This window comes from Cebus imitator, unplaced genomic scaffold (genome assembly GCF_001604975.1).
Source record: "Cebus imitator isolate Cc_AM_T3 unplaced genomic scaffold, Cebus_imitator-1.0 Scaffold38, whole genome shotgun sequence".
NCBI lineage: Eukaryota > Metazoa > Chordata > Mammalia > Primates > Cebidae > Cebus > Cebus imitator.
Genome location: NW_016107353.1, coordinates 2,145,274 through 2,172,126, shown reverse-complemented (window position 1 = coordinate 2,172,126; position 26,853 = coordinate 2,145,274). Strand labels below are relative to the sequence as shown.

The window sequence follows — 26,853 nt, the reverse complement described above, 5'->3', positions numbered from 1 at the left end:
GATAGTCCAAAGACACACAGCAAGCAATAGCAGGGCCAGCATTCAGCCCTGGCCTCTCTCGTTCCTAAGCCCTTTCTCTCCCACTTTCTCTCTCTCTCTCCCCTGTCTGCTATTTATTGTGATAAAATATACACGACATAAAATTCGGCACTGTCGCCATCTGTAAGCGTGCATTTAGTGGCATCATCTACATTCACACTGTCGTGCGACCCTGGCATTATTCATCTCTACCCATTCTCTTCTCACAATGAAAATATTTAGAAAAAGTATGCAGTATGACAAATAATTTTATTTTTTTCAGTGCATAGTGTAAAATAGCGAACTATCTAGGTCGAAGCCCCCAGGCAGGTTCCAGGGGAGTTCCGATCTTTTTTCTGGTTTAGGGGAGCTTCAGCAGCATCTCCCAGGTGGGACCAGAAGGGCACTTTGTATTTCATCCTTGGTCCCTGGAAACCCTGGCTGCAAGGAGTCAAGAGATACCCCCATGGCTGATGCCTTCTTTTTTTTTTCTTTTTTGAGACAGAGTCTCTCTCTGTTGTCCAGGCTGGAGTGCAGTGGAGTGATCTTGGCTCACTACAGCCTCTGCCTCCTGGGTTCAAGCAATTCTCCTGCCTCAGCCTCCTGAGTATCTGATGTTATAGGCATGCACCACCACGCCCGGCTAATTTTTGTATTTTTAGTAGAGATGGGGTTTTGCCACATTGGCCAGGCTGGTCTCGAACTCCTGACCTCAGGTGATCTGCCTGCCTTGGCTTCCCAAAGTGCTGGGATTATAGGCATGAGCCACTGCGCCTGGCTGGCCGATGCCTTCTGTGACAGCTTAACACTCCACTTCATTCCATCCGGTTTCCTCCTTAGCCATTGTTTAAGGGCACTGGGGTTTTCCCACCTTGTCACCTTGTATCTAGCCTTTGGGATCCTTCCCAACTCTGAAGAGCTACACAGTCCTTTAGAAACAGGGACTACTTCTGTTTCTGCTAAGAGAGAGACCCCAAAAGCTGAATCAGCTCCTGGGATAAGGCACATCCCTAGAGCTCAGGGATTTTTAAAGGCCCTGCTCTGAGAGGTGGGGCTGTTTCCGCTATTTATAGGGCCTGGGAGATTCCTGTTCCCAGCTCTGAGTTCCTCACACCCAGCTGGGCTGGCTCACTGAGTCAGGGCACCCTGGTAGGTGGTCACCTCTGTCTCTCGCTCGCTCTCCTGCCTCCCTCAGTCCCTCGCCCTCCCCCATCCCCTGCGTGTCATCAGAGTTCTGAGACAGAGCTCAGCCCAGAATCTCCTTGAAGAAGTGGGCACAAAGCAAAAAGCTCTTGCCAGGTCTGAGTGGGGAAATGCGGCCTTGGTCCTCCCCAAGTCAGCTTGGTGCAGGGGCTCAGCCTGCTGGGGTCGTAGACCCCTTGGGCCCTCGGCCTGTACCACCACCCCGCTTCCGCCGGGCTTCCAGCCGGAGGGAACCTCCTTATCCCAGGCCAGCGGAGCCAGCTCTGGAAATGGCTGGCTCTGAATGCCAACCTGATACCCCCGCTGCCAGCCTCTGCCCGGCAGACTCCCCCAGCCAGCATCGGGCGATGCCATCAGGGACTGCCAGCCGGGCAAACGTAAGTGGCTTTTGTTTTCTTATGGTGCCAGTGAGTGGTACAGAAAGGGCATGACAGTGCCCTTCAGTGGCCACTCTGTTCTCTCCCTCTCTTCCCTCCCCCTACTGTCTCTCTCTCTTTCTTTTTTTATTCCTCTCTCCCTCCCTCTCTCTCGTGGGTTAATTGCTGACAGTGGTACTATTGTTTTGACTAGGACACAGGCACGAACTTGGCAGAGCTGGGGCCTCACATGCCGACTGTCCCCAATGCTGCCCTCCCCTCTGCGCACCCCCGCCCCCACCCCCCATTACACCCAGGGGAGCAGGGCTGACAAGAGAGGGTCAACCAGAGGAAACAGCCTGGATATTCAAATGAGGAGCTCAGTTGCTGCCATCTGCCTCAAGAGGCAGGGAGGACTTGAGGGTAGCCGGTGGGTTGGATGAGAGGTGTGGGCTGTTGTGATGTGCACAGGCCAGAGCCAGACTCCCCCCGGAAACAGCTGTTGGAACCGCATGGCGGCTGAGTCTCCATCTGAGCTGAAGCCTCATTTCCTGGTGTGGGCTCCTAGGCTGCCCTGGGCAGGCCTGTCAGGCAGAAACATGTCATGCACCGGCTCCCCCCGCCCTCACTTCCTTCTCCCTAGGGCTGGGCTACAGGCCTTGCTAGGGGCTTCGTTAGGAACTCTCCTGGGTGACTGAAAACAGCTCTGGGATGGGAGACGGTTTGAGACCTTGTCTGAGAATCCCACCGCCACACACGTTTTGAGAGAGGAAATGAGGCCAAGGCAGGCTCCCTGACATTCCGGCCATCTAGAAGCGGCCAACTCAGAAGCCAGGAGCCAAGCTTCTACCGGGTCTTCCCCTGCCCGGACCACAGCTCTGATGCTTTCTTCCTCAAATAGCATTTACCCAGAAGGCACATGTGTCCGAGTCATCTCTTCTATCTAAGGGCTCTTGGTTTCTCTCTGCTTTGGGTCCCTGGGGCTTGTGGATGTGGAGGCCTTTGACCAGGGCCAGTCTTCCCTGGGCACCATTTGAGCAGCCCACCTGCTTAGCCTCAGTGGAGAGGCTGGGAAAAATGGCTTATGCTCTGCTCCTCATCACACTTCTGAGAGAATTCTCCGGAAAGCCCTTGCTGCAGGAGTGGCCCGACAGTACTGAACGGCCTTACCAGCTGCCTCACGCTTATCACACTGTCCCGTCCTGAAGTGGCTTTGGCCACATTCTCATCCATCCCACCCTGGCTTCAGTACTCAGCCAGAGCTTCACCTCCTCCTTCAACCTGGCTCCTTCCTGGTCTCCTGGGATAGCAGATACATATATTCCTGGATGTCCCATATGTTCTTGTGCCCCTTTCATTGAATGTCAAGTGACTAAAAATTCTTGTCATCTACAGTTTGAGTTTAGGTCTGGGAGTATCTCATGGGGGGGGACACCATGGGGGGAAAGGCACTGAGTTGGCTGCTCTTCTCTTAAAGGTGGGCTCCCGGTCCCACACCGTTGCCAATGGCCATGAGTTGTTTGAAGTCTCAGAAGAGAGAGATGAAGAGGTTGCTGCATTTTGCCACATGCTGGATATGTAAGAGTTAAAGAATGGGGCAGGGGATGTGGGAGGGCTATGGGGGAAGGGGAGAAGGGCCATCCATTTCAGAGCTTTCCTTAGGAGGGAAGAAGCACCATAATTAAATAAACCTCAATTCATAGCTATGAAATGCTTCCTACAAGAAGTGTCTGTAGGGTTTCTGAAATCTTAGAAGTTTCACTTTTTTTTTTTGAGATGGAGTCTCGCTCTGTTACCCGGGCTGGAGCGCAGTGGCGCGATCTCGGCTCACTGCAACCTCTGTCTCCCGGGTTCAAGTGATTCTCCTGCCTCAGCCTACCGAGTAGCTGGGATTACAGGCGCCTGGCACCACGCCTAGCTAATTTTGTGTATTTTTAGTAGAGACGGGGTTTCACTATGTTGGTCAGACTAGTCTCGAACTCCTGACCTCGTGATCTGCCTACCTCAGCCTCCCAAGTGCTAGGATTACAGGCATGAGCTACCATGCCCAGCAAAGTTTCACATTTTTGACAAAATTTATGAAACCTCCCTTGAATGGTCAAGGTATCCTGATCACTCTAGGGTCTGACCCTCAGTTGCCCTTAGGAGCAAATGCACCCCAGTTGGCAATAAGGGTGTTATCCGGAACTAAAAGAGAAAGGAAATGGATTCATAAAAGAATTTTCCATTAAACTTCGCATGGAAAGCTTTGTCACTTTAGAACTATTCACACTGTTCAATGGTGGGAAACATTTTGCATGATAAGAGAAGTGTTAGGAAGGGGGTTTCTCAGGGCTGCGACCCCACTGTCCCCATCCTGGCCTGCAAATGTGGAGGGCTGGGCTGAGTGGGGACAGAGAGGCTCTTGAGTCCAGGCATTAGGGCTCCAGCAGACCTCTTCTTGACTACTCTCTTCTAAAGGCCCAGTGAGGGTGTTTTTTTCTTCCTGTGCAGCCTTCGATCTGGCTCTGACATCCAGGACTACTCCCTCACTGGCTATGTCTGGAGCGCTGTCACCCCTAGCCCAGAGCACCTGGGGGATGAGGTCAACCTGAAGGTGACGGTGTTGTGTGACAGCCTTCGAGAGGCACTCACTTTTACCTGCAACTGTAAGTTAGTGGGTGGGGAGAGGGTGTGAGCATCTCCTGAAGCGGGGCGGGGATGACTGTGTTTTGGATCCTATTCCCATCTCATCTTGTGACCCACATGGAGGGCACTGAGGATGCTCCTTTGGGGGGCTGGCTTTAGGGCCAGATTTCTAGTGCAGTCACTTTCCCCAACCCTGAACTACTTGCATGCTTTATCCGGTTGGTGATGGTGCTAGAGAACACTTAGCTGGGAAGGGGGATCAGGGTGGGGAAACTGAGCCCCAACAGCCCCAACACCCATCATCTTTGCTCCCCTGCCTTACCCTTCACAGGTTCCTCCACTGTAGACTTGCTTATCTACCAGACCCTGTGCTATACCCATGATGACCTGAGGAATGTGGATGTGGGTGACTTTGTGCTGAAGCCCTGTGGGCTGGAGGAGTTCCTACAGAAGTGAGTGAATTGGTGGGAGGTAGCCCCTGCCTTCTGGGTAACAGGACTGTGAGGGGCCTTCTTGGGATTGGTACTGGGACTGGCCTGGCAGCTCCGCCCCAATCCCACAGCCAAGACTCCTGCTTTCTGGGCACACTCGGCCACGTCACACTTTCCCCGGGAGCTCTGTCTTCCAGCAGGGTTGGCTGACGGCCTGAGACAAATCTGCTGTGGAAAGAGTTTGGAGCTGGGATCAGGCAAAGACTAGGTCATATCTGCCTGCAGATCCTGCTTATGGAGAGATGTGCGTATTTGTGGGGAGGGGTGGGCTTGGGGAGACTATATGGGTAGAGCTGTGTCTCCTGCTCTAGATTATGTGTGGTGTTTTTATGGCCTGGGCAGAAGTACCCTTGTGGAGCCCAGGGGAGAAAGTCTCTCCCCATTCTCCTGCCAACAGGCCTTTTCCCCTGCTGGCCTGTGCAGCTAGTTGTCCTCCTCCCAAAAGCACGCCTCCAGCTCTTCATCCAGTGCCCTCTGTGGAAAGCAGCCTCTCTGGAAAGTCTGATGTGGACCAGCTGAGGCAACCCCCTTTCCACTACCCTGGGTTCTGGAGGGCTGGGGTGGAAGGGAGGCAAGGTTACTACCTCTCAGATGGTACAGAGGTGTGGCGGCAGACAGATAAGCTCTGCTTTTCTCCCTTAGGTGTCAGGGCAGCTCCTGCCCCCCACTCTGTCCACTTGGAGGAAGCAGGTCTTGAGAATGGAGAAAGGAGAGATCTGTCTCTCACTTCTTAGGAGCGCCTATAAGTGCCACTGCTTGCCTTTTCTCTCTCTTATATCCAGGTCTAGATGCAAGGATGGTTGATCTATGGTTAGAGCATAGGATTTGGCAGTCAGGATGGAAGATTCATTCCTGGGCTTCTTCCTGTTTTTGAGACAGAGCCTCGCTTTGTCACCCAGGCTGGAGTGCAGTGGCGCCATCTCTAACTGCAGCCTCCGCCTCCCAGGCTCAAGTGATTCTCATGCCTCAGCCTCCCGAGTAGCTGGGATTACAGGCATGAGTGACACCATGCCCAGCTAATTTTTGTATTGTTAATAGAGAAGGGGTTTCACCATGTTGGCCAGACTGGTCTTCAACTCCTGACCTCAGGTGATCTGCCCACCTCAGCCTCCCAAAGTGCTAGGATTATGGGTGTGAGCCGCTGTGCCCAGCTATCTGGGCTTATTTCTTCAAATTTAGGGATATTGTGGGGTCCTTTCTGGCCTCTGCCTCCTCATCTGGAAGCTAAGGGAAAAGAAAGAAGCAGGGCCCTGTATGGTACAACTCCAGGGTGCCGTTCAAATGTGCTCCACCTTTAAACTCGCTTATGTATGCACTATCCCCTAGAGGAACAGGAAGGGTCCTAGACGCAGGGTCGCCTGGCAGAGAGAGCACCAGGCGGCCTGCCACTGTTAGAAGGGACCAAGGGGACATAGTGGGTAAGCTGAAGCTCTTGCTGACACCATTACACAGGTTTGAATTCTGATTTGCCACTTCCTAGTTGTGAAGTCTGATGCTCAGGGCCCTCTGTAAGTTGTAGGGAGGGTGCAACGTGAGAATGACCTAGTGGGCAATCAGTAAATACCAGCAGGGAGGGAGCAGCCCGCAGAAAAAAGTCACAGGGCTCTGGGCTGGCCAGATACTGCCATTTCTCTTGCAGCACCCCAAATCCTGGAGCCCCTGGGTCCAGAGGTAGTGGGAACTGTCAGGTTCTACCTTCCTGCCAAGACTCAGGTAAAATGTTCTCAGTGAGGTGGGCCAGGGTCAGTGGCCTCAGGTCACACCCCTTGTGCTCTGACTTGAATGCGTGGAGAGGAAGGCCTTCCACAGAGAAGATCAAGCCAGGCCCCCAGGGGACCCGTATCCATGAGTCCTGGTCTGGGAGCCCCACTCCTGCCCAACAGAAAAGCACAGTGCTGGTTCCTGGCCCAGCCCGCAGGCCCCCAACACATGACAACTGGCTGGGGTGGGGGTGGAAAGGACCCTCTGGGGGTTCCAGAAGTCTGCTAGTTCCTAAGGAAGCCCTCAGATTTTCTACCCCTGAAAATTAGGAGGGGCTGATACTGAAGGAGCGAGTGGGTTCAGGATGCAGGCTGCTCGCAGATAAGAACCTTGAGGCAGTCCCGTGGGAGGGCTGGGTTTCCTGCCACCTACCCCAGCCCCACCACATTCTTCCTTCCTCCCAGGCTCGCCCACCAGGCCCAGCCCCGCAGCCCAGCCTCACCACCTCCAGGTTTTGGCCGCATTTCAGGCTTAGATCTGAGGGCCGAGATCGGAGGCTTGGTCTTCTCTGAATGTGGAGAACCCCTCCCTCAGCCCTTACCGGTTCTAGACGACCCTGGGGCCCTGCCCCTCTCCCAGCTTCTGCACATACCGCTCCCCTTATGCTCCTGTCCTCTCCTCTCCATTTCTGGCCTAGATTCCCAGCTCTGTTGAGGAAGGAAGTCCTTTTCCGGCTTCTGTGACCCAGCTCTTGAGGCCAGGTCCAGGGCTGCAGTGCTGGCCTGGAGGTAGTTCTCCCTCTGCTCCTCCTCTTGGGTTTCCTTGCTGATAAAGGTGTGATTTGGAAGAGAGGAAGAAGTTGGATCACAGAGGGCCTCCTAGGCCTTCCTCTCTGAAAGGCGGAGTCTCACATGTGGGTGCTTGAGCAGGTGGGACTGGTATGCATTTGGGACTTTTCAAGGAGTCAGGAATTTTTAAGGTTTTTCACAAGCAGGCAGGGCCCACAGAGGGAAGGTAGAAAAAGAACTTGAGGCCAGGCGCGGTGGCTCAAGCCTGTAATCCTAGCACTTTGGGAGGCCAAGGCAGGCGGATCACGAGGTCAGGAGTTCAAGACCAGCCTGGCCAAGATGGTGAAACCCCATTTCTGCGAAAAATACAAAAATTAGCCAGGCGTGGTGGCAGGTGCCTGTAATCCCAGCTACTTGAGAGGTTGAGACAGGAGAATTGCTTGAACCCGGGAGGTGGAGGTTGCGGTGAGCTGAGATCGCACCACTGCACTCCAGCCTGGGCGAGACTCCGTGTCAAAAAAAAAAAAAAAGAAGAGCACAGGTGGACTCCATATCTCTTCCTGGTTGTCCCGTGTGTGGAGGCCCAGAGAATAGGGCTTCAGCAAATCCTCCCTGTGATGTCCTCTGTTTCCCCACTCCCTCCAACAGTTCCCAGCCCTGGAGTGAACCAGTGATTACCACACAGGTAATAAATACCTAGGAGAGTCAATATTTGTACCGGCCAAGGGTTGAGTATATTAGGTGGCTTTTGTTTAGACAGGCCTCTGTTTCTTTTCTTAAGCTCTACCATGACATTTTCTAGGAGCCGAAGTAGGGGGTGCAACACAGGTGCCACCCTCTCACCTAAACCTTCTTTCTGCATCTGTCTCCCCAAGGCTAAGGTATGCATCTCCCTTCCCAGTGAGTCCCCAGGATGCTAATGGTCTTGTCTCTACTCTACCAGCAAGCACGCCTTGGGCAGCCATGAGTACATCCAACACTGCCGCAAGTTTGATATTGACATTCGGCTACAGCTGATGGAGCAGAAGGTCGTGCGCAGTGACCTGGCCCGGACGGTTGGTGTGAGGGTGGTGGAGGGTTGCACAGGGCTGGGGGGGTGGAATGGGAATACAGTATGGAACACATCAGGTGGGAGTCGGGTAGTAGTGATGGATGGGTTGAGATCAGGGCACCACCCCTCTCTGAATAGGGCACTTCTTACACAGGTGAATGATGACCAGAGCCCCTCCACCTTGAACTACCTCGTCCATCTCCAAGAGAGGCCCGTCAAGCAGACCATCAGCAGGTGAGCATGGGTGCCTGTTTGGATATGCTCCAAACAGGAATTGTGTAGGGACCCATCAGATGTGCCTGCTTGCGTTTCTGCTAGGGCTAAGGGATTCTTGCAGGTGTCAGGTTGGGGCCCACATGTCTTGTCAGGGAAGATCCCCCTCCAGGCATGTTTCATCTGGAAACTTTCCCTCTGGAACTTTGCCATCCTTCTCTCCAGGTGAGAAGTGGCAGAGTAGAAAGACTCTCCCTCCTTCAGTCTTCACAAGACATATGGAAAGAGTGCGACCTCCCTTAAATCAGAGTGGGAGCTGAGGAGAGGGAGGGAGAAGCTGGGTTTCCCAGGGCACTGGGTCTTTCATGACCTCTCGTATTGTGTTCCCCTGCCCCCAACTCCCAGGCAGGCCCTGAGTCTTCTGTTCGACACTTACCACAATGAGGTGGATGCCTTCCTGCTGGCTGACGTGAGTACGAATCCAGGGGCTGGCCTAGCTGCCAAAAGCTCCTCCTCCCCTTCCCCAGTCCGCCCGGGATCACCCAGCACTATGAGGGGTCTGGGTGGAGCCTGAAAATCTGTTGGCAGAGCACTTCTTTTTACCCCCCTGGCTCATGGGCAATGACAAGCGCATCACCAGGGATTCTGCTCCTCCATAGAAGAAGTAGGTCAGGAACTATGTCCTGGTCCCATTCTCTGGAGTAGGATGTCTCCAGAGCTGTCACCCCCTAGCTGCTGCACTTGATGTGCGTTGGAGCATGCATCCTACAAGCAGTGTCAGAAACCTTTGGTCTGAGAGGTTCTGTTGTGCTGGAAACTATCAGGAAGTAGAAGGCTTCAAATGTAGGGAGGGGCCGGAGCTCTCTCCACTTGGACTCACGTGGAGCCTTCAGCCTCAAAACCGTGAGAATCCACATGTGTCTTAAACGTCACAAACCTGAAGAAAACCTGACAGTTATCTTCAAAAACAATCCCTTGCTGAGTGCAATGGTCCACGCCTGTAATCCTAACCCTTCGGGAGACTGAGGTGGGAAGATTGCTTGAACCCAAAAGTTTAAGACCAGCCTGGGCAACACAGCAACACACCATCTCTACAAAAAATACGAAAATTAGCCAATCATGGTGGCACACACCTGTAGCTCCAGCTACTCTGGAGGCTGAAGTGGGAGGATCGCTTGAGCCCAGGAGTTTGGGGCTGTAGTGAGCTATGATCACACCACTGTACTCTAGCCTGGGCAACGGAGTGAGACCCTGTCTCCAAAAAACAAAAACCAATCCGTGTCTCATTGATCCAGTTTATAGTAGTCATAGGCTCTTCCCTTTTGAGGGGTTCAATATTATGTCTAGTCACTGCCAGAATCCCTTCTCTAGCAGCCTCTGCTTGAACATTTCCACTGATGCAGGGGAAGCTCTCTGAACACCTGTGCTGTGCTGGTCTGGCCCTGTGCTAGTGGCTATGGGGTGGGTGGGGGGAGGGTAGAGAAGTGTAAGAATTGTCATAGCCTTTGGGGAGCTTGTGTTCTTGTTAGAAAAATTAAATAGTAACATACAGCTGTTAGTAGACAGAAGAGGATGGTAATAAATTAATTAAGAGCTCCTGGAGGGTGCTGGAGGAAGGGGATTGGCCAGGGACGGCTTTATGTAGGAGGTAGAATTTTATTTAGCTCGTCTGTGATTTAAATGTACGCAGGTAATCGGAGCTGGACAAGCGAGGGAATTCCAAATGAGGAAACTGCAGGAGCCAAAGTGCAGAGGGGAGGGTATGGCTGTGGCATGTCTGCAGAAGGGAGTTATCTGTCTGGAAATTCTACAGGTCTCTGGGAGAGATCCTGTATGTATGTGAATAGTGTAAGTGGACTAATGATAGAGAGGTTAGAAATAGGAGGAGCCTCAGGGGGAACAGCTGAAAGAATTGAGGCATGTGGGCATGACCCATTGAATTCAGTGGGAGAGATTGTTCGCTGATGCTGGATATTTGAAAATGAAATGTATTGCACATTTACCCCTGAGGATCATGAATCTCTACTCTTCCCAACGCTTTCCTTTAAAGACTGGGGGAGGGAGGGGTTGGAAACCAAGAGCATGAGAGCAGAGCCTGCCAGCCTCATTGTGCCACCTCCCACAGGGGGACTTCCCGCTGAAGGCTGACAGGGTGGTCCAGTCCGTCAAGGCCATCTGCAACGCCCTGGCCGCTGTGGAAACCCCTGAGATCACCAATGCTCTCAACCAGCTGCCCCCCTGCCCCTCCCGAATGCAGCCTAAAATTCAGAAGGTAAAGGGGCCCAGGGTGCTAGCACAGGGAAGGAGGAGAGGGACACTGCCAGGTAACTGAGCTGCCTGTTGCTAGGGCGTGTAGGTGTTCACTCACTATGAAGGGGCTTCTCTCCACCTCCACCTTTTATGTTTAAGCAATTCAACTACAAGAGCTCTTCAAAAATGGATGCCAAATGTGTCCCCTCTCCCTGAGGTCGAGGGAGAGCTACCTGGGACTGATTGCCGAGAGCCCAGGCCAGTAAAAGCTTTATTCACAGTCACCAAGGCATTGCCTGACAGTCTGCATATCCATCAGGGCGCAAAAACAAACCAGGAGGAAAATCTCTCTAGAGCCAGGGGCTCTGGGACTCCAGCAGGGGCTCTGTGCTCTGCAGCCGAGTGGCCTGAGGGTTGGGATGTCTCAGAAGGGTGGACACAATTTCTGTCCTCCATCAGCTCACTCTGTCCATCACACAGATCTGGTACCAACCATTACTCTATCCTCTCTGGGGATTCTCAGCTCCTCACATTGCAGTCCAGTGTGGTCCAGATGAGTGCAGCTGTGAAAAGCCCTTCTTCCAGCTGTGACGAAAAAGGCTGTGGCCCTGAAGCTCCCCTCCCTCTTCTTTTTCCCCAACAGGATCCCAGTGTCTTGGCTGCGAGGGAAAACCGAGGTGAGGGAACTGCACTTCATCTTTATCCAGTTGGGCTGCCGAAAACTCCGGTCTCTGCCTAGATTCCTTTTTCTGCCTGGCCGCCTTGATTTATGTGTTGGAGTTTGCCTGGTGCGCACGCACGAGCGTGTGTGTGTGTGTGTGTGTGTGTGTGTGTGTGCGCGCGCGCGCGCGTGTGTGTTCGTTCCTATATGAGGTGTGGACACAGCTGGAGAGCACATTTCTTTCCACAAAGTGTTTTCTCATTATTTTTCCTAGTCATTCCTCCTGGTGTCCCTGGGAGATGGTGATGAGGGGGTGGAAGTGTAGGGTGGCAGGGCAGCGCTAGCCCTGCCATCCAGATGGGAAACCTCCCACTTGGGTAGATTGTGATTATTCTTCCAACGGCTCACACTCGCTACGTTTCCGATTTAGAATGGGGCTTGGGAGAGGATGAGAAATAATTTTTCACTAGGATTTTTCTAGGATTCCCCTGTCGTGCCCTTCCAGCTGAACTTTGCCTTAAGATCGACCTATATCCCTGGGATTCCTTTGTTTTCCTTCGTTTTTTGTTTTTGTGTTCCTGGGATTGTTATGGTGATTCCCAGTCTTTTGGATGTCACAGACCAGTAAAATGTCCCCCAAAGTATTTGGGGGACCAACAGAGAAGCGTCAGCCTTTTACTTGGCCAAACTTTTTTGGCCTTTGCTTTATTGAAGCAACTGCTAATAATTATTAACACCATTTCCTAAAAGAAAGGACATTTTAATGCTAAGTCAGTGGCAATACGTAAAAATAAGGATTATATTTAACATTGTGTAACTGTCAGTATATGAAAAGCTCACGACGTGCCTCTGCTTTCTTCACATTTCACCACAGACGGGTGAACTTTGTCACAGCTATTAGAGACTGACTAGCATTTGGGGACCAGTTGGGGGGTGCATAGGTCTTAGGCCATCCCATTCTAGCCAGTGCCATGGCCACAAGATAGGGCTTGTGGAAGCCTCATGTCTTTCTCTTCTGACCCCTTCCCTTCCCAGAGAAGGTCGTGGAAGCCCTGACTGCTGCCATCTTGGACCTGGTGGAGCTGTATTGCAACACATTCAACGCAGACTTCCAGACGGCAGTGCCCGGGAGCTGCAAGCATGACCTGGTGCAGGAGGCCTACCACTTATCCGGGGCCCTGGCCTTCACTGTCTATGCCACCCATCGTATCCCTATCACCTGGGCCACCAGGTGAGCCTGGGGCTGAGTAGCCGCTAGGGAGCAAGATGAGTTTGACCTCCACCAGGCTTCTTCCCATCTGCATGTAATTCCACTGTCCTGTCTTAGGATGTGTGGCATTGTGTGACATTGTAGTGCAATGGGGCTGCTGGGCTGAGCCAAGTGCCTGAGGAGGACCTGGGCTGGGGACAGCCCGGAGGAGAGGGGAGTCCCTTAGGAGGTGGAGCAGATCTTGTTATTGCCTCTTGGTGCTGGCTGCCTCTGCATCCCTGCCCCCTCCAGATCCAAGGCCAGTGGAAGGAGACATGGCAACAGATGGCCGATTCCCAGATAGAGGGAAAGCTCCCCGGCAGTGGGAGTGGGCGGGGAGGTGGGAATGACCTTTGTCTGGGGTTCCCTAGGCCTGCAGGGGTGGGTGGAGGAGGATGTTCTTTTGGTAATCCTCTGCTCCTCTGTTGGGTCCGCAGCATCCAAGGCCTGAGGGAATAGGCACTGGGCCCTACCCCGCCCCTGCCAGTCCCCTTCCCCCAGCCCCCTTCTCCTGCTCTCTTTGTTCCTCACTTAATGTATTCCTCTGGGCGATTGGCAGAGAACAAAGGAGGCAGCCTGGGAAACCGGGGCCTTCTCTGACCTCTTCTGTCAGGCACCTGTCATGAGCCACAGGGACCCCCGTGTGCTGGCATTCACGTCGGCATATGTCGTCTTCCTCCCCCACCCTTCTCACTTGCGCATGCACGTGCGCGCACACACACGCACACACACACAGACGCTCGATGGGCTGGAGCTTTCTATAAGGAGGCTGGGTGGCCGGTTCCCACTAAAGAAAGAAAAACCGCGAGGCTCAGCATGGAGCCTAAAACCAGGCAGAGGAATCCCGATTGCATTGCTTTGGCCTGAGCGCATTTCCTTACACCCAGTTTGGCTGTCCTACCCAGAGAGCCCGTGTTACAGCCCTCAGAGACTGAGTTTTGCTGTGGGGAAAATGGATTTTGGCCTTAGGGGGACGCATAGGTTTGGGTGATTGATTTTGGGAGCTGGGTGTCCTGACCGGCTCCCTTTCTTTTGTAGCTATGAAGATTTCTACCTCTCCTGCTCCCTCAGCCATGGTGGCAAGGAGCTGTGCAGTCCCCTGCAGACCCGAAGAGCCCACTTCTCCAAGTACCTCTTCCACCTCATCATCTGGGACCAACAGTAAGCCCTTCTCCCAGGCTCCAGTGCCCAGGCCACTGCAGACTTGTTAAGCCTCCAAAATATCCCTGGGGCCAGATAACTAGTCCTGGACTAACAATAAACCCAGGCTTCCTCGTTAACCCTAACTGGACAAGTCATTTGGATTCTTGAGTCTCCACTTCCCTGACTCTTCAATGCCAAGTATAATTACCACCTCTCAAGTTCTCATGAGGATCCAATGAGAAGGATCCATAAAGGCTCTTTGTAAACCATAAAAAACCATATAAATGTTAGTTGTTAGTTTTAATAATACTTTATTTTTTGATCTTGTCTCTCTTAAAGAGTTTAACTAGTTGGAGGGCTTCTCATCCTCTCCTTCTTCCCACAGTTTCTGTAGATTAAGGAGAGGAGACTGCTTTTTCCCTTTATTGACAGAGAAGGAAGGGTTGCCTTGAGAAAGAATATTGAGCTTGGATTCACAGGAGCGAGGGTCTATTTCTAGCTCTGTCTCGAATACTACTTTCTTTCTATTCTTTCTGTGCCTCATTTTCTCAAACTGAGAAATGGGGACATTTGTTTAACTCAGAGACACTTTTGGCATCGAGATGAGATAGGCAGGTTATGAATAGAAATATGAAACCAAAAGCACAAGGTAGTATTAATCACCACATGTTAACAGTAATTTGGTGTCAGGAAGGTAGGCATTAGCCAAGCAGAGCAGGAAGGAAGCGGAGGAGAGGGTGCCTTGCTTGAATGGGGGCACTGCGGGGGTTTTCTTGCCCTGCGCCTCATCTGTGCTGTGCTCTACCTTCCTTCCAGACAGTCAGAAAATCCCCTGTGTGCTGCCCCCAGCTTCACTTCCCCACACTGACTATATTAGAGTCCTCACTTGCAGAGCAGCACTGCAACTTAAGTATATGGAGCACAGATTTTTTATTTTTTCTATTTTTCTATTTATTTATTTATTTATTTAGAGACAGAGTCTTGTTCTGTCGCCCAGGCTGGAGTGCAGTGGCCCAATCTTGGCTCACTGCAACTTCCGCCTCCCGAGTTCAAGCCATTCTCCTGCCTCAGCCTCCGAGTCAGCTGGGACTATAGGTATACACCACCATGCCTGGCTAATTTTTGTATTTCTAGTAGAGATGAGGTTTCACCATATTGGTCAGACTGGTCTTGAATTCCTGACCTCATGATCTGCCTGCCTCGGCCTCCCAAAGTGCTAGGATTATAGGCATGACCCATCGTGCCATGCCTGAAGCACAGATTAAAGAATGAGGAGGGTCCTGGGGAGGCCGAGGATGCAAAATAAGTAGATAAAGAATCTGGAAATGCTAGAAGGGATGGGTCATTTTACAGATGGACATCTGGGAAAATGGCCTTCACACTTAGGTAATTCATAGAGCAATAAAGGTGTATATGACCAGGCATGGTGGCTCACACCTGTGGTTGCCGCACTTTGGGAGCCAAGGTGGGAGGATCGCTTGAGTGCAGGAATTTGAGACCAGCCTAGGCAACACAAAGAGGTCTTATCGCTACTAAAAAAAAATTATTTATTTATTTTATTTTTTAATTTTTTGAGATGGAGTCTTACTCTGTCACCCAGGCTGGAGTGCAGTGGTGCAATCTTGGCTCACTTCAACCTCCGCCTCCTGGGTTCAAGCGATTTTCCTACCTCAGCCTCCTGAGTAGCTGGAACTGCAGGTGCATGCCACCACGCCCGGCTAATTTTTTCATATTTTTGGTAGAGATGGGGTTTCACCGTGTTAGCCAGGATGGTCTTGATCTCCTGACCTCATGATCGGCCTGCCTCGGCCTCCCAAAGTGCTGGGATTGCAGGCGTGAGCCATGGCGCCCGGTCCCTACCTTGAATTTTAAAGGCCAGTCGCCTGCCTAGAGCCTTGCAAGGGCGTTGTCTTGCACTGCCCATCCAGATGCCCTGAATGAGACTTCTTGGCTCTTCATGGTCAAGACTAAGACATTTGGGAGAAGGCGTGCCAGGGTTCCCAGGACAGGCTTTGGTCCAGTCATTCTCTCCTTCCTACTGTAGGTGCAGCCTTGGGCAGGTCATTCAACCCAGAATGGCTGTGAGAATACGGCCTACCCTACCTTGTTTGAGGGACAGTTAGGACACTGCAAATAAAGTACTTGGCACAGGCTTCTGAGCTGGGCAGCCCTCTTGTTTCAGTTTCTCTGTTCCAGGTGACTGACAGAGTGGCTGATACCTGGGGATACATGTGCATGAAAATACCATCTGTATAACCCAGTGCCAGTGCAGTAACCACAGCGTCACATAGCAAAAAGTAGTGTGCACATATATCCAAGTGAAGCTATGCTCCCCTTTTCCCTGATGAGAAACTGGGGCACAGAGATGGGAGTTAAGTTGCCCAGGATTGTGAGTGGTGGAACCAGGACTGGCACCAACCAGCACATTCCAGGAATCCTTCATGGAGGAGGCAGCCTATGTGATGTGATGTTGTTGAATGGGCTGCAGGAAGGAGAGGGGGTTTCTCAGGGAGGAAGGTAAGGGCTGCAGCTAACATAATGGTTATCCTGACTAACCCCTGGGTGAAGGTGTGTGGGAAAGGTTTTGGAATACCAGATATACCCAAGGACTGAAGGGAAAGGGGCCTTGGCTTCGTCTCACTTCCCTTTTCCTTAAGACACGAAGCCGGAAGCTTCTTCCTTGGATGAAAAGAAAGGGCTAAGCCTCTCCCCTTTGCTGTGGGGTCAGCTGATTCTCTGCCCCACTGTAGCGGTACAGGGATCAGCTAACTCTCAAAATAGGCCCAGCAGCCCTGCTTTGTCACCTCCAGCCAAGCCCTGGCCTGGCGTGTTTGCTGGCTGCTGGAGGGGCCCTAATTATAGCTGTGGGCCCCCCAGGGCAGAGGCAGCTGGGACAGAGCAGAGCTCTGCCAGTTTGTGGTAGGCTGGAGGGAGTGCCTCACTTAGGTGCAGATTCCCCTGGAGGAGTGAGGGCAGCGGTGGAGGCAGGTTGCTTTATCATGAAACTGCTAACCTTGGGGGTGGCCACCCTGCCTCTGTGCCCTCTGGCGTAGAAGTTGCTGGGCCCTGGGCTGGCCAGGAGGGTGTGACAGTATGGACTTTGGCCCAGGGACAGTTTCTCTGAAAGGTAATATGGGTCCTCCCTGCCTTTCCACAGCTCCCCTCCCCTGGGTACTTCACCCCACCCAGCAGTTCCTTATCCCAAGCTTGGAGGGAGTGGCTGGGTGTGATTCAGACCAGGGACCTGGAGGGAACTTCAGGGCTTGAGGAGTGTGGGGCTAATGTGTCTCAGTTCTCTTGGCCCTGCCATTGGCTTTCTCACTACTGGGGGACTTGGAGAAGCCCCTTCTCTTTGAATCTTTGAAGTCCCTTTGGCTTTGAATCTCTCTTGGGGGTAGGGGTGAGGAAAAAGCCATCGTGTGTCCCTGGGGCTAGGTGAAGGGACTTGTGTGAGGACAGGTGAGAGGGCTGTGGGGGAGGGTGAACTGAGGGCAGAGAACAGGGTGCTTCTTCCTGGTAGCTCTCGGCGAGCAGTGGGGGAGGGACGGGGACCGTCAAAGGGAAAAGGAGGACAAAAGGAGTAGCTTTGTGGACCTTCTCCAGAAATTCTAAAACGAGGAAAGGAGCAAGGCTGACAACGTGGGGCGCGTCATCACCTGAAGTCCGAGGTGGCTCTGGCTAAGTGGGTTCTGTCCAGGCCCCACGGGTGGCCTCACAATCAGGGGATGTCTACCTCACTCGGCTGCAAAGCTCCGAGGACACCACATTGTGCTTCTGGGAACATCCAGTGGGGGTTTCGCCTAGTTTGGGACCTCTCCTGGTTCTGCAGGAGGAGGGCTTCCCCAGGGAGTATGTTTAAACCCTGAGAGGGAGGCTGAATCCTCAGCCTCAGCTTGACTTCCTAGACCACCTGTTGCTGGAAGCCACAGGAATGGCCCCTCCTAATTTGAATTCCTGTTCTCTGTAGGATCTGCTTCCCGGTGCAGGTGAACCGGCTGCCTCGGGAGACTCTGCTGTGTGCCACTCTCTATGCTCTGCCCATCCCCCCACCGGGGAGCTCCTCGGAGGCCAACAAACAGCGGAGGGTGCCCGAAGCCTTGGGCTGGGTCACTACCCCACTCTTCAACTTCAGGCAGTATGTGAGCCCCAGGATACAGCTTCTTGGCCTTGGAAGGGGAGGAGGGGGACAGAGAAAGGGGCCCGGCTGCTGCACTGGCCAGTGCCAGTGTCCTTGGGAGGGTTGGCCATGTGGGGTCACTGGTGAAATACAGAGGGTCCCCAAGCGCAGAACTGGTGACCAGGACTATTGATGTAACCAAGAGCCACTGAGTGGTTCCGGTGGCACAGGACTGTTGAGGATACACGGAAGAGCAATGCTTTGGTAATATATCATCTGCTCCTGTCATTAGAAGAACGCTAGAGGTCATGTAGCCCAGCCTCCCCACCTCACGAAGGTATCCCTACCACCAAGTCATCCAGACCAGGCTGTGGTGAGCTCACAAGGCCTCTTGGGGGGCGCGAGCTTTTACAGGACTTGGGAGAAGGAAGCGACTATGGTCGGCCGGGAGAAGGACAGAGGGGAGTTGGATGGTAGCTTCAGACAGGAAGGCAGATTTTTGGACTGGGGAAGCAGGAGAAAAACCTCTCTGCTTAGCCATTTTAGCGGCTCTTCCCACCCTCCTTCCTTCTTAGGGTCCTGACCTGTGGCCGGAAGCTTCTGGGTCTGTGGCCAGCAACACAGGAAAGCTCTAGTGCCCGCTGGAGTGCACCGAACTTCCACCAGCCAGACAGCGTCATCCTGCAGGTGAGGCTGTAGCTCTTCCCTCCGTTCACCAGCAAGACCATTCCAGTCAACTCTATGTTTTTCCCATTGAGATCTGGGCTGGGACAGCAAGGGAGCGAGAATGCTAGAACTTCCAGCATGGGATGGTGATGTGACTGCAGCAACCCAGTGAATATGGTTAGATGTCGAGTGGGAGGTGAGCTCCGGGGTATCCATCTCCCATCTCCTGGGCTGAATTTATTTCATGGAGCCTGAAGATAGGGTCTGAGACCCTCTGCATTCAGGGCTCAGCTTCTGAGTCCCTTGCATTGAATCCTCATACTTCTGAGTCTGATCAAACCTGACCTCTGCCCTCTTGTGGCCTGAGGGGACACCTTTCCCCCAGCCAGTGACGCAGTGCTTTCACAGGGTGCACCTCTTCTCCAGGGAGAAGAGAGGAGCTGTTCATGCCCACAATCTAGTTCCCAGTTCCCAGCTTCCCTTTCTAGTGGTTATGAGATACTTTGGTATGGAGTATGAATGGTGACATAGAATGAAATACAGTGATATAGCATGAAAGCTCCCAGGCAGGTGTTTTTTCTTTTTTGAGACAGGGTCTCTGTCACCCAGGCTGGAATGCAACTGCCCAGTCTTGGCTCACTGCAAACTCTGCCTCCCAGGCACAGATCATTCCCCACATTAGCCTCCCAAGTAAATGGGACTACAGGTGCACACCACCACACCTGGCTAATTTTTGTCTGTCTTATTTACTACTCTATGCCCAGAGCCTAGAAAATGCCTGGCACATGTTCAGATTCAATAGATATTTGTTGAATGAGGCTGCGTGTGGTGGTTCACACCTATAATCTCAGCACTTTGGGGGGCCGAGGTGTGGCAGGGGGATCACTTGAGGTCAGGAGTTCGAGACCAGCCTGGTCAACTTGGTGATGCCCTGTCTCTACTAGAAATACAAAAATCAGCTGGGCATGGTGGTATATGCCTGTAATCCCAGCTACTCAGGAAGCTGAGGCATGAGAATTGCTTGAACCTGGGAGGCGGAGGTTAAAGTGAGCCGAGATCACACCCCTCTACTCCAGCCTGGGTGACAGAGCAAGACACTGTCTCAAAAAAAAAAAAGATATTTGTTGAATGAAAGAAAGTAGAGGTCCTTTGGAGAACTGGCTCACTCAGCTCTGATAGTCACTTTAGTAGGATGAACGTCTGGTGGCATAGAATAGGGACCCAGTGTTCCAGGGCCTTCTCTCAGCGTGTGGTCCTGCCTCCTCTCTGGCAGCAGTGCCCTCCAAAACGCGATGGAAGGCTCCCCGGCCTCAGCCTGGATGCTGCCCGTGGTTCAGCCAGGTGACACTTGTGTTGAGAGTTCTGGCTGGGGCTTGTCCCCTCACCAAGGTGCATCTCCACCGGCCCGCCTCCTCACATGTCCATTCTTTTTCTCTTTTTGTTTCTCTCTCATTTTTTGCTAAGAGTTATAGCTGGAAAGGACTTTAGAGATCACCAAGTCCAACTGGGTTATTTTACAAAGAACCTGAGGGAACGTGAGGGAGGGACAGGCCAGAACGCTGGGGTGAGAGAAAGAAGCCGAGAGTCCACCCACGCTGCCTGTTCTCTCTCCTCACGTCCCTGATCCCGTCCCCCAGATTGACTTCCCCACCTCGGCCTTTGACATCAAGTTCACCAGCCCCCCTGGAGACAAGTTCAGCCCCCGCTATGAGTTTGGCAGCCTCCGGGAAGAAGACCAGCGCAAGCTTAAAGACATCATGCAGAAGGAGTCCCTGTACTGGTGAGGCCCAGGCCCCCACTTCATCTGACCTCCCAGCATTGGGTCCCGTCCTCCTGCTTAGGGAGTGGAGTTGGGAAGGGGTGGGCATTGCCACCTTGGCAGGAAGTGGTGGCAGCCCCCAGGCCTTTGTCCATCAGTGGACACTAGGAAAAGTGGAGAAGTCAAGGTCAGGAAATCAGAGCTGAGAATACCCAAGTCCCACCCTGGGAACTTGGTCCAGACTCCGCTACCCAGGAGGACCAGAGCTGTGCCTCACACCCCAGATGTGCTGTCTACTACCTTCTGTCCACGGGGGCAGCTGCCCCACCACCCCGCCTGCACCTCCTGCCCTCGCCTCCTGCCCCTGCCACAACAACAGACTTTGAAATTTTCTGGCCCTGTCACTTTCCAAAAAGGATCGGATGTCCAGGCGAGCTGGCAGCTCTCAGGGGTGAGCGAGTCCAGGCTGATCTCATCCTTGGGGCTGCTGCTTTCACAGGATTGGAGAAGGAGGGGTGGGACTGGAGCTGGAGGAGCTAGAGGGACCCGGTTCCCCTGTCTGCTCTCTGTTTACCTCTCTGGCTCCTGGCAGCCCTGTGCATGTGTGGTGTGTGGGGGGGCATGAGAGACACGGGGCTCATCTCTGTCCCTTATGTCCACCCCAAGAAGCTGGAGTAGCTGAGTGGCTGCAGACCTCCCTTCCCCCACACTGCCGACTGCACTTCATTAGCCCCTCAGCTCCCTTCTCCCATTAGACACCTGATCTCAAGCAAGGCCCAATTAGCTGCGGGTCCTTGAAAGCCGACAGCTGGTCCCAGGAGGCCTCTCGGTGGCGGAGACCCTGGTGTGGGGGGACCACTGCCCTCTGGTGGTTCTACTTGAGAAGGGTGCCCTCAGGGCCTCCACAGGAGGGGTGGCAGATTTGGTGCCCTTGGCCCATGCATTCTGCCTGCATCCAAGATGTCCCTGAGTTGGGATCAAAGGTAGGAACTTGAGCCCTGTTTCCTGAACTTTGCTTCATATTGGAATCACCTGGTGATCTTTGGAATATAACGATGCTTGGCTTCCCAGCCATTTGGACATAACTGGTTATCAGGTGTGACCAGCCATGGCGAGGGGGTTCACGTACCCCCTCAAGTGGCTGTCATTGCAGCAAAGCTTGGGAACCACTGACTTGCAGTGCGTGCAGCCCCTAACTGACACTGTTCTCTCTCACTGCCCCCTACCCTCCTGCCACCTTCTCCTTTCCCTGTGCTCGCCAGGCTCACTGATGCTGACAAGAAGCGCCTTTGGGAGAAGCGATATTACTGCCACTCAGAGGTGAGCTCGCTCCCCCTGGTGCTCGCCAGCGCCCCCAGCTGGGAGTGGGCTTGCCTGCCCGACATCTATGCTCTCCTGAAGCAGTGGACCCACATGAACCACCAGGATGCCCTGGGGCTCCTGCATGCCACGTGAGTTGTAACACCCGCCTTTTCTGACCAAGTGACCCTGTAGAAGCCAGGGCATGGCACTGCCCATCCCGGATCTGAGCCAGCCCTGGGGAACATGGTAAAGTGGGTGTGGATATTCAGGGATTTTCCATTTCTCCTTTTTGCTTTTTCTTTCTCATTTTTTGCCCCAATGTTATAATGTGGTCATTTTTCAAACATACAACAAAATTGAAAATTGTACAGTGAATACCCATGTGCCTATCACCTAGATTCTATCGTTAGCATTTTCTCTGTGTGCTGGATCGTATATATTTCATTTATCCATCCCTGTATCCATCCATCTATCAACCTTTTTTTTCGCTTTTTTGAGACAGAATCTTGCTCTATCCCCACGCTGGAGTGCAGTGGCACGATCTCCGCTCACTGCAACCTCTGCCTCCTGGGTTCAAGCAATTCTCCTGCCTCAGACTCCTGAGTAGCTGGGACTACAGGCATGCACCAATTTTTGTATTTTTAGTAGAGGTGGGGTTTCACAATGTTGGCCAGGCTGGTCTCAATCTCTTGACCTTGTGATCCACCTGCCTCGGCCTCCCAAAGTGTTGCAATTACAGGCATGAGTCACCGTGCCCAGCCTATCCATCGTGTTTTTTATGCTTTTTTTTTTTTTTGAGACAGAGTCTTGCTCTGCCACCCAGGCTGGAGTGCAGTGGCATGAATACGGTTCACTGCAGCCTCAACCTCCTTGGCTCAAAAGCAATCCTCCTGCCCCAGCCTCCAAGTAGCTGGAACAACAAATGCACACCACCACACCTAATTTTTTAGACTTTTTGTCAAGATGAAGTCTCACTATGTTGCCCATGCTGTTTTCAAACTCCTGGGTTCAAGCAGTCTTCCCTCCTTAGCCTCCCAAAGTGCTGGGATTACAGGTGTGAGCCACCATGCCCAGCCTTCGTATACATTTTGAAGTAAATTACACACACCATTAAACTCCCTGCTTTGGCGTGCACATTATTAACTAGAGCTCAATGCTTGTTCTGTTGTTTCTTTTTTCTTTTGAGGCAACATTTACACATAAGCAAATACCCAAACTTTACTTATACACTGGTTGAATTTTGACAAATGCATACACCTGTGTAACTGAAATCCTTATTACTTAGTTTTATTTTAACTATTGTCTCTTTCCCGCTTTCTCTTGAAGGGTTCTCTGTGGACCCAAGGCTTCCAGTCTCAGATCTGTTAGGGCTGCCTTTTCTAGATGGTACCCAGGATTTTCTGCTTTTTTCTTGCCACTCTCAGTAATAAAATGTACTGAGTCATGTGACCTGCCTTTAGGAGTTTTTGAGGCAATGGTTTTGTTAAAATTCTGTGATTTTCTGTTATTTGCTTGGTACCTTTTGCATGAAACGATGTTACCAAGACAAAATAATGCTTTTACCCACATCAGGGCCCTCCAGTGGTGGGAATTTCTGGCACAGTAGGAGTCAGGGGAGAAATCTTTGGGAGTAGGGTTGAGGACTTTGTCCCATTTTCTTTAAATCATCCAAAGAGTAAAAGTGGCTACCCGATTGCTCCCCCGTGGTTCAAGGTAGACTCTGACCATGAAGGAGGCTCATTCCCAAGGGTTGCTGTCCAAGGAAGGTGCTAAAGATTCTTCTAGTGACTTTGGCAGAATCTAGGGTCACTGCATTTTCTCTCTCCATGCCTCTGAAGCCCAGGGGTGAGGATGCTTGGCTCACAGCTGTGCCTCAGCCTGCAGCGAGGTTGTCAGGGCACTGGGCTCTGTTTTGCAGCTTCCCGGACCAGGAGGTGCGTCGTATGGCTGTACAGTGGATTGGCTCACTCTCAGATGCCGAGCTGCTGGACTACCTGCCCCAGCTGGTACAGGTGGGTGCACTGGTCTTCCCTCCAGTTCTGCCGGTCCCATCTCCAATACCCCAAGTGAGTCTGCATTCTGCCCTTTAGAAACCAGAGATCCCAGCCAGGTGCAGTGGCTCACACCTATAATTCCAGCACTTTGGGAGTCTGAGGCAGGTGGATCATGAGGTCAGGAGTTTAAGACCAGCCTGGCCGATATGGTGAAATGCTGTCTCTACAAATAATACAAAAATTAGCTGGGCGTGGTGGTGCACACCTGTAATACCAGCTACTCAGAAGGCTGAGGCAGGAGAATAGCTTGAACCCAGGAGGTGGAGGTTGTAGTGAGCTGAGATCGTGCCACTGCACTCCAGCCTGGGCGACACAGCAAGACTGTCTGAAGAAAAAGAAACCAGAGATCGCAGTGCAATAGTGGCAGGTGTAGATTACAGGCAGTTAACAAAGCTTCATATTCTCTTTCTCCCTTTCTCCTAAACAGGCCCTAAAGTATGAGTGCTACCTGGACAGCCCATTGGTGCGCTTCCTCCTGAAACGAGCTGTGTCTGACTTGAGAGTGACTCACTACTTCTTCTGGTAAAACTGTGTGTAGAAAAGTGGGAGGTAGACACGTGTCTTTCATGTAGGAGTATTTCACTCTTAGGCACGCAAGGGCGAGGAGCTGAGTTGTCTGGGCTTCGGGATGTTGCTGACTTCCCATGTGGCCTCAGGGGCCTCAGCTCACCCCCATGTAACATAGTGAGGCTTAGTCCTGTCTCTCCTCTCCCACACATGGCAGAAATAGAAAGGAGAAACAAGTTGCCAAGGGGCTGTGAACTTTGCTTAAAGACAGAATGAGGGCACAGACTGGGGTATGGGCACAGGTGAGCATCTCCATTTAAGCCATACATACAGAGTGTTTTCCCTCCCAAGTTCAGGGTGGGTTTTGCAGTGAGTTGGAGCTGGGCCTGACTCCGTCTCCCCCTCACCCTTGCCTTTGATCGTTGGAGTACCCTGACTCCTGACTCCCTCTGCCTTGCAGGTTGCTGAAGGATGGCCTCAAGGACTCTCAGTTCAGCATCCGCTACCAGTATCTGCTGGCAGCCTTACTGTGCTGCTGTGGCAAGGGGCTCAGAGAGGAGTTTAACCGCCAGTGCTGGCTTGTCAACGCCCTGGCCAAACTGGCCCAGCAGGTCCGGGAGGCAGCCCCATCGGCAAGGCAGGTGAGTGGGGTGACGCTGCCTCTACCCATTTCTCATCCAGGGCTTTGGCAGCCAGTTTCTTCTTGGGAATCCTGATCAACAAGATTCCATGCAATGATTTCTGACGTCGGAGCTGGGAGCAGATGACTCTGGAACCTGTAGGCCGTAAACAGGCAGTCCACAAGCTGGATACGGCCCGTGGATGTGTTGTTTGGCCTGTAAAATATTGACATTTTTATTTAGCTGTTTGTTTTAAAGGCTAAGCACAGTTATATAAGTTGTTCACTGCACAAGAGCACTCAGCCAGAAGGGGCAAGTGAGGGCTGAAATCCAGCCATATTTTGTTCATGCTGTGACCCATGGCTCAGGCCTACTGCCACCCAGAGTGGACACCTTTATCTGTTTGTACGAAGGCACTATGACCAGCCAGCAGTGTTCCTGGTTGCTGACATTTAAAAATGGAGAGATTTTGTATCAACATCCAGATTGTTAGCTTTTCTTGGCAAAAGCCTGAGCAGCTCTTCCCCCTTAAAAGACAGCCTACCCTCTCGGTGCTCCGGGGGCTGCTTCCTGCCATCCTGCCCTCTGCTCCCCTCTGGAGCGATCTGGTCTTGCTGCTTGTGTACTGTCCCAGGCTGGGGTTCAGGGGGTCCTCCTTAAGGATCTTCTGGATGGTGTCCACACTTCTCAGGGGGTGATTTTCATACCATCCACTGCTGAGAACCCACCCCGGGAGAGGTCTGGTTCTCAGTACGGGCCGTCCATTTCACCCCTGCCAACCTCCTCCCCTTCTTTCCAGGGAATCCTCCGCACGGGCCTGGAGGAGGTGAAGCAGTTCTTTATCCTCAATGGCTCGTGCCGTCTGCCGCTCAGCCCCAGTCTGCTGGTTAAGGGAATCGTTCCCAGGGTGAGTGACTGGTGGGTTTGGGGCTGTCAGCGTGGGAGGGCTCAGTGGAGGTGAAGTCCTCACTGACCAGGCACACAAGGGTGAGGAGCTGAGTCGTCCGGGCTTCAGGTTGCTGCTGACTTCCATGCGGCCCTGGACTAGCATCTTTTCCTCAGGGGTCTCAGCTCACCTCCATGTAACATAGCGAGGATTATTCCTGCCTCTCCTCTACCCACATGTGGCAGAAATATAAAAGAAGCAAGATGCAGAGGGGCTGTGAACTCAAAGACAGAGTGAGGGCACAGACTGGGGTATGGGCACAGGTGAGCCTCTCTGTATAAGCTGTAAAGTAAGAGAGAGATTAGGAAGAAAGGCATATCTGTGGCCTCTTCCCATTCCTAATGTGTATGGACTTTTACAAGCCTAACAGCTTGCAGGGTAGAGGAACTGGGTTGGAGGCTGGGCGGCTGGGCTGGTGTCTTTCTTTGGTGATGTTGCGGATGAAGTCGGGGGTGGTGATGGTGACAGCAGCTGTCATCTGTCATTGATTGAGGACTCTCTGTGCCCAGCCCTGTTCTGAGTGCTTTACGTTGGTTATGGCATTTTATCCTCACAACTCTTAGGAAGTTGGTACTATTGGGAGTCCCCTTTCACAGAGGAGTAAACTGAGGTGTAGATGGGACATGTGACTTACTAGAGGTCACACAGCTAGTAAGTTGTGTGCAGAATGAACTAACAGGATGAGCGGTCAAGTGCTAGAGCTGAGGTCAGTGCCGAGCACTTTATAACAAACTGAATTGGGATGAGGCCTCTAATGAGAGAAGGAAGGAAGTTGGGTTCCTGAGAAATCCGGAAGAAACGGTGAGCAGGTCTCGGGTGGGCCGGCAGCAGCGGGGAGCAGCACCTTGATCTGGAGCGGAGAGGTCATTTTCCTCTCCTGGCACAGGCCACTCTGACCCTCGTCACTACCCTTTTCACCACGGCAGGACTGTTCCTACTTCAACTCCAATGCTGTCCCCCTCAAACTCTCCTTCCAAAATGTGGATCCCCTGGGTGAGAACGTCCGTGTCATCTTCAAGGTGAGAATACTTTACTCAAGTCTGGTGGACCAGGTTGAGGGAGAGGAGGAGGCAGCCTAGAGTGGCTAAGTAGGCCCTGGGTGGTTCCCTTCCCACTGTTCCATGCTGTCT

The 26,853-nt window shown here is 52.5% G+C and overlaps 1 protein-coding gene across 4 annotated transcripts in view; it reads left to right on the top strand.

Annotated features, from left to right (window-relative positions):
- PIK3C2B (phosphatidylinositol-4-phosphate 3-kinase catalytic subunit type 2 beta) overlaps positions 1 to 26,853 on the top strand; it is a 79,621-nt gene that overhangs the window by 30,496 nt on the left and 22,272 nt on the right. For 3 of the 4 annotated variants that reach the window (XM_017525404.1, XM_037737337.1, XM_037737338.1), the window contains exons 3-21: positions 3,055 to 3,155; positions 4,071 to 4,225; positions 4,537 to 4,657; positions 8,129 to 8,240; positions 8,391 to 8,470; positions 8,855 to 8,918; positions 10,575 to 10,721; positions 11,343 to 11,376; positions 12,396 to 12,591; positions 13,648 to 13,770; positions 17,720 to 17,887; positions 18,445 to 18,556; positions 20,173 to 20,315; positions 21,557 to 21,745; positions 23,515 to 23,608; positions 24,078 to 24,172; positions 24,618 to 24,798; positions 25,577 to 25,684; positions 26,650 to 26,742. In XM_017525404.1, coding sequence (XP_017380893.1) covers positions 3,055 to 3,155; positions 4,071 to 4,225; positions 4,537 to 4,657; positions 8,129 to 8,240; positions 8,391 to 8,470; positions 8,855 to 8,918; positions 10,575 to 10,721; positions 11,343 to 11,376; positions 12,396 to 12,591; positions 13,648 to 13,770; positions 17,720 to 17,887; positions 18,445 to 18,556; positions 20,173 to 20,315; positions 21,557 to 21,745; positions 23,515 to 23,608; positions 24,078 to 24,172; positions 24,618 to 24,798; positions 25,577 to 25,684; positions 26,650 to 26,742 — 2,316 coding nt within the window. Of the gene's footprint in view, positions 1 to 792; positions 1,599 to 3,054; positions 3,156 to 4,070; positions 4,226 to 4,536; positions 4,658 to 8,128; positions 8,241 to 8,390; positions 8,471 to 8,854; positions 8,919 to 10,574; positions 10,722 to 11,342; positions 11,377 to 12,395; positions 12,592 to 13,647; positions 13,771 to 17,719; positions 17,888 to 18,444; positions 18,557 to 20,172; positions 20,316 to 21,556; positions 21,746 to 23,514; positions 23,609 to 24,077; positions 24,173 to 24,617; positions 24,799 to 25,576; positions 25,685 to 26,649; positions 26,743 to 26,853 lie in introns of those variants that run through there. The other variant, XM_017525405.2, reaches the window with a different exon arrangement.